General features: G+C 35.1%; 1 protein-coding gene across 1 annotated transcript; it reads right to left on the bottom strand.

Annotated features, from left to right (window-relative positions):
* Positions 1 to 2,861: 2,861 nt before the first annotated feature.
* LOC306857562 (uncharacterized protein) lies at positions 2,862 to 12,237 on the bottom strand. Its single transcript, XM_079397551.1, has 16 exons — positions 12,101 to 12,237; positions 11,733 to 11,903; positions 10,564 to 10,738; positions 10,012 to 10,218; positions 9,486 to 9,605; positions 9,253 to 9,386; positions 8,521 to 8,577; positions 8,385 to 8,433; positions 8,094 to 8,306; positions 7,859 to 7,998; positions 7,715 to 7,783; positions 6,333 to 6,460; positions 6,136 to 6,244; positions 4,615 to 4,689; positions 4,298 to 4,441; positions 2,862 to 4,146 (listed from the first exon to the last, which is right to left on the bottom strand). The coding sequence occupies exons 2-16, from the start codon at positions 11,892 to 11,894 to the stop codon at positions 4,066 to 4,068; spliced, it is 1,863 nt and encodes a 620-aa protein (XP_079253677.1). The 5' UTR covers positions 11,895 to 11,903; positions 12,101 to 12,237; the 3' UTR covers positions 2,862 to 4,065.
* Between the last annotated feature and the right edge of the window lie 1,447 nt (positions 12,238 to 13,684).

Genomic DNA, 13,684 nt, shown 5'->3' on the forward strand with positions numbered 1-13,684 from the left:
AATAAATCTGCTACATTTAAGAAGGCAACTCAGAAATTATAGAACAAAAATATGAGATCATTATTTACAAAAACTCGAATGAAATGCAAATACCTTCTTTCTAAACACTTTAATCACTGAGAACTTGTAATAAAAATGTTAAGCATGTTAAGGAAATTAATAAATTTTACTATAGCTAAATCACATCGTACCACATGACATTTTTAAGGCTAAGGCTAGATGGGGAAAAAAAACCTAAAATGACCTAATTTGACATTTTAATATGAATTTATGTGTACCCAACATTCTCAGTGTTTCAACAACTCTAATAGATATTATTTTTTTGTATTTTAAAATGAGCCTGTCAAATATCCTTAAACGTCATTTACCCATTAGCTTGTCATTGCAGCCTACTGTTTTATTGTTGTGCTTTTTAATTAAGAAAAACAATAAATCCATATCATTTAAGCATTTGCTTTAGTTAAAGGCAAAACAGTCATCTTTTCTTGTAAAACGTGATCACACAATCGCAAATTCAAAAGCGAAAGCGCTCGAAGCACGGCTTATAAAACCAAAAGAGGAACTACCTAATTTAGAAGACAGGATGTCTTTAGTTACACACATTCAAATACTACTCTTTAACAGCAATAAGCATTAGCTTGGTAGTTACCTCAAACTCTTCGGATACAGCGACGTATCCTGAATTATCGTCCGACTGCAAGTAAAGAGAAAGTAGGAGGTGAAGCACGAGAAGGGGGGCGTGCGTGACTGAAGAGGATGCGCGGGATATCTTCGCTTGGTATTTGAATTCTCCTTTATGCTTTTAATAATTCAAATAAACTAACATTTAAATAACAAGAAAGCCCATTTTTTTATTTATACATTGTGCTCCAGTAAAAGAGTCGGGATAGTTGTGTCAAACCAGTTTTTTTTTTTCAGCTGAAAACTGGTTTGAAAAATGTTGATAAACAAACAGGTACATCTTTAAGTGAGTAAATGATAACTTTATATTTTTGGGTGAACTACCCCTTAAAGGGCATCCCAGGTGTAAATTAAATTTACTCACCTGACCACGTGCCACCTGTACATCTACAGCAGGGATGGGCAACTGGCGGCCCGCAGTGTCTTTTAGTACGGCCCGCTGGATCATATTAGACTCGTAACCCTGATAGCACACGTACATCTACACATCTGCAAGATGTATTTTTTAGGGTGTTTGCTCATCGTCTATAGGACATTTCCTTTTAGATGTCAAATAGACGTCTATTAGATGTCTTTAAGATGTTTATGATTTAGAATGTATGTAGAACTGACACCTGAAAGACGTCTGTCAGACGTTTGTAGACAGCAGATGCTTTCCAGATCAAGAGATCTTTAACAGACATCTTGCAGACGTACGTGTGCGATCTGGGAAGATACATTTTAAGACATTTGGATTTGGAAGAGTCAAGATTGCTTTCAGTTTATGATGCTAATACTATCTCCAACCACTAGTTGCTAGTTTCCAGCCGCTCCCAGTATTAATTTCAGAGTAGCAGGACGTGCACTCTAATGTAAACATTCACTAACATTAGCAAATAATAATTGAAAAACTGACCATGAAAGCAGTATCTTCCAGTCAAGATGTTAAACAGATTATCTTTTTACCAAGTTTACTATCACACCACTGCTCACAAACAACGGGGACGCAACGGGAGTTGCACTTGCCTCAAATTTGAAAGGTAAATTGCATAGTCAACAAAACCTTTTTGCTTAATGCATGACAGAAATGTTTGCACTGAACTATGTTCTAAGGGTTTCCGCGGGTCCTTAAAAAGTATTCAGTTTAATTGTTTAGATTTAAGGCCATGAAACTCTTGGTACAAAAAGTCTTAATTATTAGCGGTCTTAAGTTTGGGGACGGAAAGACAAGAATTGCTATATAGATTAATATGAGGATTAAACTTAAAAAGGCTTTGATTTCACTGAATAAATATGAGCGCTGAACGCTGCTGCTTTGTGTTCTGCGGTTATCGGGGAAACCAATATATTTCTGCAGTTCCGAATGGAACGAATTAGAATTTTCAATAAGACCGCATCTGCTATTTTTGATACACATTTGTTAAATGTGAACCGATGGATCAACAAGCTAATGCATGATGAAAATCTAAACAATTAAGATATATTTGTTATATAATTTAATTTTAATTTAGTTTAAATTAATATAATAATTAATACTTTTGACTCATGCCTTTTCTTAAAAAATGTTTAAAGGCTGAAATGTGAAGTGCAGGTCTTAAAAGGTTTTAAAAATCCTGCAGATACCTGGTTATATTATGGTACCAATTGCAATAATATACATATTTTTTTTAATAAGCCCTTTTTAACGACCTCTGTACATTTGTTTGTTGCATTATGTATATAATATCTCTGTCAACTGACAACATAGTTTCCCTTCTGAATTTACCCTAACTGCACAAGTTTTATAGTTAATAAAATATTGAAAAACAAAAGACATTATACTTTAATTTCCTTCAATAAAAAGGAAATTGAGTTAGACGGTGTAAAGGTGTGTGGACGTGGATTAGTAATCTGGCCCCTTGATATAAAGGAGAAAAAATGCTGGCCCTCGTCACTATCAAAGTTGCCCATCCCTGATCTACACGTCATCAAAATACAAAAAGGCTATACAGAACAAAAAGAAACTACACAAAAAATACCTAAAACAAACAAATTACTAATAAATATAACAAAAATTCTAACATTTTACATAAAGGTATTTATTTATATTCATATGATGTTATATGTAAAAAAAAAAAAAATTATGTATATATATATATATAAATAAACAGAACAATGAACAGCAAATGATTCAAACAAAATGCTGCAATACATTTTGATTTAGGTCTAGTGAATTGTACAATTTTTATTGTTAAAATTATTTCATTTATCCGAGATTAAAATACAAAGCCACAAATTTAAAAAACAAACAAACAAAAAAACATTTTTCGATTAATTTCCAAGAAAAAAGAAAAAAGAATGCAAATATCTGGCTCTGTAATGTTTTTAATGCTGTGCGTTTGGTGGTGGGGCTGCCTGTTTTTTGAACAATGGAAGATGGAGCAGGTCAGAAAGGGTGGTCAGATTGTTTAGGAACCTATTTAAAACAATCAATGTTCTTGCAATTACAGAAATGGCACCCTTCCCCTTTGAGGTACCCGAAGATTAAGACAGTGATTAAGGCCTATATGGAGTAGAAGAAAAAGTTGATAGTAGCAGATCTTCTGTACTGTCATAATCAAATTACCAGAAGTATAATGTTGGGAATGACATAATCCCTCACTGCATTGGAAAGATGGCATTACAAAAAAAGATGTATAGTGTTTAACAGCAACTAAAGCCCCGTTCACACCAAGCACGATAACGATATTAGCATCCACACCAGCAAACGATATCGTCTGTTTAGTCAAGTCAAGTCAAGTCACCTTTATTTATATAGCGCTTTTAACAATGTAAATTGTGTCAAAGCAGCTGTACAATATCAAAAAAGGAAAATAGTGTGTCAATAATGTAAAATGAAAAGATAAAAAAAATATTTTCAGTTAAAGGCATTTCATTATTGAATTCAGTGATGTCACCATCCAGCTCAGTTCAGTTTAAATAGTGTCTTTGCAATCAGGTCGACAATATCGCTGGAAATGAAGCGCACGTGCGTCTGCCGCTTTAAATTCTCAAGCACATTATAGCAGGATGGGTTCTGATTGGCTGTCAGTGTTTTTATTAATTAGCGTTAATCAGCTGGAAAAAAATAATTCTGGAAGTGATTCCAACCATATAGTTTCTGTGCCTTTATCATTATAGTTGTGATGTGGACGCTGCTATTCTTTAATACTGAGAACGATTTTTAGAACTATATCTTTATTGTTATCGTGCTTGGTGTGAACGGGGCTTAAGTCCTATACCGCATCCGTCCATTTTCCAAACCGCTTATTCTTTGCAGGACTGCAAAATTAAATGTTTTATACATATTATATACATTGTAAGGAGATCTAATGAATATTAGAAGCTACCCAACTGTCTCTTTGAAAGACTAGTAAAAGAGAGCTGTCATTGGATACTGAAGATTTTCTGGAACTCTTCATCAAACACTTGCTTCAGCCTGGCACCCATTCGGCCAAACTCATTGTTCTTTAAAGAGACAAAACACAAAAAAATCTGTCAAAATCAAATGTAATGTATGTGTCCACATATAAGATCGCAAAACAACTTCATTTTAACAAGCTATTGATCTGTTATTTGGCGATTTATTTATTATGTAACATGTTTTAGTGAATCTTACCTTATTGAATGTGCTGCAGTTGCTGAAAATGAGCTGAAGGTCAGAGACGAACTCTCCTACCGTCTGATAACCGCCAGTTTCCAAGTTCTGCTTTATTCTGTCCAGCCACATCGGCTGAGATATGAACTCAGAGTATCTGGACACCTGGAAATAATTTTAATTCTGGTTTTAATGCATTATAAATATCAAGTCATACTTTTCACCACTTATATTCTATTTAGAAACTATTTAAATAAAACTAAGGCATGAAAAGAGTAAAATTCTGAAGTTGGGTCATATGTAAAAGACAGCAAGAAGAAAAAAGGAGGCAACCTCACCGTTTGTCGTGGATCCTCAACAAACACCTTCTGGGTGTCCTCTCTGTACACACATAACAGGAGGCAGTGGCAGTGCTAAAGATGACAAACAACACACATATCCACAATTAGGCCCATAAATAACTGTTCTGTTTCTAAACCTGCTGAGCAGCCTATGTAGGCAGCACTTTAAGGCATTGAAGCAGGGGCGACGTTTCCGTATGGCAGAGTATGGCAGTCCATATTTGATCAAAACTTTGTACCTCTATTATATTTCATTACTATTATTTTAAATCAGTGCAGTTGGTCGTCCTTAAGTCTGTTTGAGGGTTTCACAAATATTTAACCAATGAATAGCATTCAAAAGAGCTTGTCACTAAACCTCATATAACTTCATTTGATCCTATAGCTGTCAGCAAAATGTAACTTCACCCCGCCTCCATCTAGATTGATGTGCCGCACACAGCCAGATCTCTGCTTGTTCACAATGCAAGGGTAAATAAATAACTGATGTTTGATTAAGTATAGCATTTTCTTTACTCAATCACTATGTCTGTAATTCTAATGTTTTTTGTGTGTTTGAAGAGCGGAGAAGAGTCTTAGCATCCCGTCTAAGTTTAGCCAATATACTTTATGTTTGAAATATCATGTGCATATAGCGCTTCATTGTTATCATGTGATTTCAGAGTTTAGCTCCAACCAACTCCAACTCACCTGCTTGGAAGTTTCTAGTAATCATGAAGACCTTGATTAGCTGGATCAGATGTGTTTGATTAGGGTTGGAGCTAAACTGTACAGAGCTGTGGCCCTCCAGAAATTGAGTTTGAGACCAAAATGGCCTATGGTTTTATGAAACACCACCACTGCATTGAATGCTGTTACAAATTGTGAGCATCTTAAATGTTTGTGTTTGTCTTCTATATCAAGGTGCTGAATTTGTGTTTGTGTGTGAGTGTACCTGGTATTCATCACGTTATGGGGACCAAATGTCCCCACAAGTATAGTAATACCAGTAAATTTTGACCTTGTGGGGACATTTTGTTTGGTCCCCGTGAGGAAACAAGCTTATAAATCACAAAGAATGGAGTGCACTGAAAATCTGAAATGGCAGAAAGTTTTGTGTAGGGTTGGAGTAGGGTGATATAAAATACGGTTTGTACAGTATAAGAACCATTATGCCTATGGAGAGTCCCCACAAAAAATGGAAACTAGTGTGTGTGCGTGCATTTTTGTGACATATGAGGACGCACATTTGTATAATGACATGGGTATGACATAGGTATTACATGGAGAAGGTGACTTATGAGGACATTATCCCATGTCCTCATTTTTTAAAAGGCTTATAAATCATACAGATTTTTTTTTTTTTTTTTGAGAAAGTAAAAATGCACAAACTTTCCTGTAAGGGGTAGGTTTAGGTGTAGGGTTGGTGTAGGGCGATAAAAAACATGGTTTGTACAGTATAAAAACCATTACACCTATGGAATGTCCCCACAATTCACAAAAACAAACGTGTGCGTGTTTGTGTGTGTGTGTATTTACCAATCTGTATTGAGACACTGGGGCATTGAAAGCTTCTTTTTCAGACATGTTACTGGAGTCACGCCATTGCTGACTGTTTCTTAACACGCACAAGGAACAAATCCATTCCCTACAAGCAAACACACACATATACAGGATGAATGTCCAACATACATACTTGCTGATTTAATGGTTTTCTATATGTTTGTCTCTCTCACCCAGGTGAATCTCCATGTACAGCTGGTAGGTGACAGTGTGAATGAAAAGCTCGTGGACACTCGTCACAACACACAAGTTCTCCCTCAGAGCGACACACGTAACACTCGTCATCATTGTTCTGGGCCATCTAGTCAGAGGACGACATGACACAACATTTTATCATCATCACAGAAATAAGCTCAAATGCATTTGGCTCTTCTATCTTACAAACTGGTTTTGATCTATAGCAATCTGAGCACAACATGTCACCACAAAAGGGGAAAAAAAATAATTTTGCATCAAGAAAATTAAGCTAATCACTAAGCTAAGCTACTCACCCTCAGTTGTTTCAAATCCAGTGTTGGGGTAACACATTACAAGTAACGCGAGCAACGTAATCAGATTAATTTTTTTAAGTAACTAGTAAAGCAAAGCATTGCTTTTTAATTCAGAAGGAAATTAATGAGTTACGTTTTCAAATAAGTAATGTTTCCCATGTATTGATTGACAGCTCTCATGTTGCCATGTTGAGAGAAATTGGGGGTAAGTGCAGAGGCGTTGTGTGCGCTGTGTGTGAACATGATGTTACTGCAGTTCTAGACTAAATATGAACATGCATTTACTCATCTCACCTGCACAAAAACAGAATCAACATTTCTCAAAATGAATAAAAACTGAAAAATGCAAACTCAGAATATTATACTTGCAATGATTAAATGTATTTAAAACCATTTTATTAACCAATGTCTTTGCTACTGACCTTCGATGATCCAGTTCAACCATACTATGCAAAAATGACACATTTGTCTTTCATTTTTTGTTGAAAAAGTTGAACTTTCTTCTCCTGCATCATATTCTTCGTGCAATTTGTTTGAGCTGCGCCCTCTACTGTACAGACGTGAATTTACATTTCCTTCAACCTGAGGCATATTCATTTCACTTTTGTTGTGAAAGGGCTTTTACATTTGTAAAAGAAGTAATTTTTATATTAAAAACAAACAAGCAAGCCCTGCCCAGATTTAAAATTTAAGGAGTATTGTAATGCATTACTTTTAAAAGTAACTTTCCCCAACACTGTCCAAATCTGTATGAGTTCTTTCTTCTGTTGAACATAAAAGAAGATATTCTGAAGAATGTTGGTAACCAAACAGTTGACTGACCTCCACTGTATTTTTCCGAACTATGGAAGTCAATAACTGTCAACTGTTTGTTTAACAACATTCTTAAAAATATCTTTTTTGTGCTTAACAGAAAGAAAAAAACTCATAATACAGTTTTAGAACAAGCCAATAAATGATCACGTACACATTAATGTACACATTTAAGAATTTAAGTTAATATATAAAATTATTTTTATAATGACTGCTTATGATTAAATATGTCAGATAGAGATGTTTCTCACCACGTCTTTCTCCTGAATACTGCATTTCACACATTCACACAGAAGAGAGTGGATGCGCAGGATTTCTTTCTAGAAATTACAAACAAACAAACAAATAAATATATAAATACTCATGCTTTTTGTAGGCGCTCTCCCATTTGTTACCTTGAGTAAAAAGATGAGCGTTTTTCCATGGCACAGTATATCTTTCTTCCAGTGTCCATCAGTGAGAGTCGGTTCCTGCTTTACAAATTCGTCCGGAGTGAACCATCTTTCCTCTGTACGTATACACTTCCCACGACTCCCTGCAACACAACATAATCATAAAGACTTCCCACTCAAACCTTCGACACAGAAAAAACAAACTGAGTTCTGCACACAAATCTGTGCAATAACGTACCTGACGCAAACCTGCATTTGTACAGAGTCCCAGTAAGTGAAACACAGGTGACTGGTAAAGAGGGAGCCTGGAAAACAGACAGATCTGCCATGTCTTCTTCTTCCTCCTCTTCCTCAACTCTCCCTCTAAACTCTGTTCCTCCTCCTCTCCCTCCCTGCTCCTGGAAATCTTCAGAATCACTTTCCTCCATCGAACCGGAGCTTGTTTCTGAGTCTTGAGGAATAAAACACATTACTGCATTCAGACAGACAGCAGAGAGCGTGTGAATGAGCGAGAATAATGGGTACTTACCTTTACTGGAGCTCTCAGATGAGCTGACAGGAAACAGCTCATTCGTGTTCTGCAGGAAGCAACAAAGTCACTAATGAATGTCAAATGAAAAACAGGATATGCAAAACATGACATTGCACATAGAGGGACAAAGTACTTTTTGGACACATGTTCTCTTTTTTCTCTCCATTGGTGGACACCGAAGATGCTCCTCCTGAAATAAAATGAGAAAGAAAGTGATACAAATGTATATGAGGGGTCTGCTGTATTTAATGTATATGTAACTTATATGCTATAATTTAAGAGTCGATACAAAAATATGTGGTGTAGTTCTGTTTCTTTGTATTAGAATCACATTCCTGCTATGAGCTGTAAGTTGCTAGAGTCGTAAAATCAAACATTTTTTTAACAAGAAAAAAGGTGCAAGTTTTCTTTCAAAACAGTAGTTGTACCGATTAAGTAATGAAATAAAAATGCCACTAAAAAGTTCATTTGTCCATGCAAATTAGATTTTTATGTCCATATAGATATTGTACATTAGGGATGCACAACAAATTAAATATTGACCAATAAATACAACAACCAATAATTATTTATATCTTAAAGTACATAAATTATATATATATATATATATATATATATATATATATACACACACACACACAAATATATAATTAACCTTAAACTACTACTTACATTTTTACATTAGTCCCACTCTACAGACTGATAATACATTGACTAAAAATATTTATCAAAATGAAAAAGTAAAAAAATATGTGAATAAAAAGTATTTGTGCAGACTAAAATAAGTTTACAGCAAACAATTTGCGAAACCTTTTAACAAAGATCCCTAGAATCGCAACAATCTGAAAGTGCTTGCATTATTTACTTCTATGAGTTTCTTAAGCGGTGTGTTTCTGCAGCGGATGCTGGTTTTCCAGTTTTTGCACCTTTCCTTCCCTGCAAACTTCTCAAAATCAGTTGGGGTGAACCAGTGTCCCTGGGACAAAATACACTTCTCCCCTACAGGAGACAAGGACAGGATGCATTCAGACCAAACAATCCACCCAACCAAACTGTAATAAAAAGAGAAATGATAGCAAAAACTCAATTATGGTGAACCTTCAGGCAATTTGTCCCGATAGAGGGTGCCTTCTTTATTCCCACAGGTTACAGGCAGCTGGGTTTTATAAATAGGCCACGTCCAAATCTCCTGGTTGTCACCTTTCTTCACAGGAGACGCTGAGAAAAAGAGAGAAAATGACACAGATCAGGAGGCACCAGGGAACAGAGTGCAAGTGTTAGTAGTAGTGATACTATTACAGTTTTTATAGATTTTTAATTTATTTATTTATGAGTAATTTTGTTGTGTGCTTTGTCAGTTTCATCTGTACATTTAAATTTTTGGACAAACTCTCCTTTAATTTTATTTTGTTTTCAGTTATTTTAGTACATCAATAAGAACTAAATGAAAATATGAAAATCAGTTTCCTCTGCAACTATCTGAAATTAAAACGTTTTTTATATTTCATAATTTTTTTAGTTAAGGTTTACTTTATTGCAAGGAACAAAAATGTTTTTATGGTTTTAGTTTTAGTGTTATTCAAGCCTGAAGAGAACTTGGATCTGCTGTTGTTCAGGGACTCACAGAATGAAGGTTTTTTGGCTGGTTTTCTCCGCTTGGGTGTGGAAGTAGAGGAAGGACCAGGATCTTCACTATCCTCACTACTTCTGCTATCTTTACTTTTCTTTCTTTTGTAGTTCTTCTCCTTCCCTTTCTCTGCCTTCCCTTCACTCTTTTCCTCCTCTTGCAGTGTCTCAACATCCAGAGGTTTCTCATAGAGTTTGAAAGTGCCTGGGACAAAGAAAGGAATAAAAAGATACAGTATATATGTGACCCTCTCTGTGAAATCCAGGCTAAAGTCTCAAAATATAATTATGAAATAACAAGCATCAAAGTTTGATTTCAACCATTCATTTCACTATGATTTCAATCTTACACATGGCCTTACTCAGACAATATTAAAGATAAAAAGGTTATTTTTTCACAGAATTTTCTTTACCGTATGAAGGATGATTTTATGTAGAAAACAGTAAATCACAAAAAATTACCTTAACTGGGTTTTCACAGAGAGGGTCACCTATATGAACGCATTCTTGAACTACCGTAGTATAGTTGCTGATAATGAAAACCACTGACCATCCAGCAGACTGTTTCTGAGGATACGCAGCGTTGGGTACAGCTGCAGGATATGATCTTCAAACACACAGCGCCAGAACTGATGTATGTACTGAGCTCTATTTTTCTCCAACCAGTCCAGAACCTCATAGAAGCCCTTCTCCTTCTGCTCACGAGAACGCATCTTTTTCACATTCTGCCAAAAACAGAGAGAAAGACATAAAAGGAGATGCAACTATGATCAGATGTCTCCTGCCTAAGTATGCAAATCACTGAACTATAACACAATAACTTAAAAAAAAAAGTATAAAGTGATGGTATCTGTTGGTTAGTACCATGATATTAAGATCAGTTTTTTTATAGGCTATATAATTTAATACTGTAATTTATAGTTACAAAAATCTGTTCCAAATCTGTCTTTTTTACTTTCTATTCATCCAAAAACCTGAAAAAATGGTATCACTGTTTCCACAACAATATTAAGCAACACAGCTGTTTTTAACATTGACAGAAATCAAAAAGATGTTTATTGAGCAGCACATCAGCACATTACAATGATTTCTGAAAGATCATGTGACACTGAAGACTGGAGTAATGATGCTGAAAATTAAGCTTTATCATTACAGAAATGAATGATATATTCATACATACACACACACATATATAAATGGTATTTAAAATATAATAATATATGTAATATTTACGTTATAATATGTAATAACATTTGACAGTATTACTCTCTTTATTTTATGATCAAATAAAGTGTATCCCTGGTGTATATACACAACATGATAAAGCCACAGCTTTTGCAAAGACACTATATGGCAAGTGTGGTATTTCTAAAGTCCAATTAGGGTGCAATGTCCAAAACAGCATGGTACAATGATAAAAAAAAAAAAACATGGTATTGTCATTTGGGTCATAATACATGCCCCAAAACACGGTATTACTATGGTTAAATGCCCAAAAACAATATTATCACACCACACCAAAAATATCATGGTATTACCATAGTCTATATGTTATTACCAAGCTACCATGGAAGTAGAACTTTTTGTTTAGTTTCAGAAATAGCGTGAGTTACTATATAAGAGTTGCTGCTAGAATAACACTAAAATGAAAGTATAATGCACAGGGTGGGTGAGAGAGAGAGAGAGAGAGAGAGTATGTAAATGTGGGTGTGTTTCTACCTCAAAAAGTTTCTCCGACACCAGATCGTGGTCACGCAGCTGAGTGAGGAGTCTGTGCGGTTGTTCTATGCACGAAATCTCTGTCTTTTTCCGGTGGAAGAAAAACAGCAACTCTTCATTTGTTAGAAAGTCTAACGGGTCCATTTGAGCACTGACTCCCATTAATTCGATCTATAGTGCGACATTAAATCATTTTAGCGACTTTACAAACAGCATGCAGATTAATATACAATGCAACAGATATAGTTCCATGTCAAAAACATAATTATAAAGCAATGTCTCACACTCTTGTACCAACTGAATAGGCCAGATATGTTATACTGATGTTTTGCATTAACGCTAATGTTGCATATTTGTCTCTTGCGTACCTGTCACCGTCTGAACTGTCTGGAAGAATTTGCGTATTTCTGTACTTGACAGGAGGAGTAGTAAAACAGAAAGTGTTGTTTCCAAATCTCCCGCCTAGCTGTATGGAACAACCTGGCTCATAAAGCGAGCCGAGCGCGGAAGTGATGTAGGGAAAGCGAATGTTGACCTGTTACGGGGCTGGAGTTCCGCTAACCGGGTCATTCGAATTCGAACGCGTTCTTCCAAAACAACTAACAGCAGGGCGCATATATTAGGCACACCGTTTCGACGTCTTGTTAGGATGTTAACTGTAATTTCACATGTTGCAGTTCTGTTAATTACCATGCTAATGCTGACATTAAGACTGTTTAATGAAATGTATTAACTGCCATACAAGTTTAAAACAGGTAAGTTATAGTACGTTTTAATATTTGTTCCTTAATGGCGTTAAAATAATACAGGCTGCAGTTGCCACATAAAATATAATTACAAATTTAAATAAAACTAAAATAGAAGCAATTTAATCATTCAAGTACTGAGTTTCTTTTATGCAAAATAAAAGGGCTTTTATTATGAGATCAAAATCCTTTCTGCTCAATGCAGAAATTGTTTCTGGCTTGACTTAGGTTTAATGTACTAAAAATGCACATGGCCCTTGGTCTACATTCAATTTTTTTGAACATTCAAAATATGCAATGATCAATCCATTTAGGTTCAACAAATCAGCATCTGATCAAGTTTGTCATTTCAGAAATTTTGTGAGATTGTGTTTATAGTGTCATTACATGTGAGTCCAGATCCATTTCCTTATGCTCCCATTAAAAAAAGACCTGCAGGCTATTTCATTTTATGATGAACTTTGTTTGTTATGTTTATCTGTTAAAAATGTAAAATTCAAAAGGAAATGTCCCGTGTGTTTTTTCCCCACAGCAACTTTTTGTTTAAATTGTATGTGGTTATTTTTCCACAGTAATGAAAACATCTTTCATAGTGACTTATATTGTCATACAATATAGCATCATGCATACCTCATATTAAACAAATCCAGTCAGAGTAAACCAAAAGCACATTACTATACATTAACATATACAATGAGCACCAGATATAGGAATTCAAATTACCCCTAAAAAGTAAATCTATACAGTTTGAGAATTTTGAAAACAAACATGACATAATGAGTGACAAAATGTTTTAGATTCTGCATTTCACAGTTACATTAAAGAGGCAAAATCAGCAGACATACACATGCTGACATTGTCAGATGTTCTTGCTTCTCAGCATTATTGTGGGTTCAGAATCCAGTTCATTTAGGCCTACTAGATGAGATTCGTTCTTCAGCATACATGTATACATATACATACATACATACATACATGCATATACATTCTGTCTCTCACTGTTCAAATAATTCAAATATATATATATATATATATATACAGTGGGGGAAAAAATGATCCCCTGCTGATTAAAGAAAAAAGAACACTTAAGCAAAACATGGTCTGAAAGTGTCTGAATAATTTAATTCCAAATTTTTATTAATTTTACTGGTTGTAAAAAAGGCCACCTCTCAAAGTGAACTCTTCCGAACCCTCCCGCCTGTGTTC

This window comes from Barbus barbus (genome assembly GCF_936440315.1).
Source record: "Barbus barbus genome assembly, chromosome: 3".
Lineage (NCBI taxonomy): Eukaryota > Metazoa > Chordata > Actinopteri > Cypriniformes > Cyprinidae > Barbus > Barbus barbus.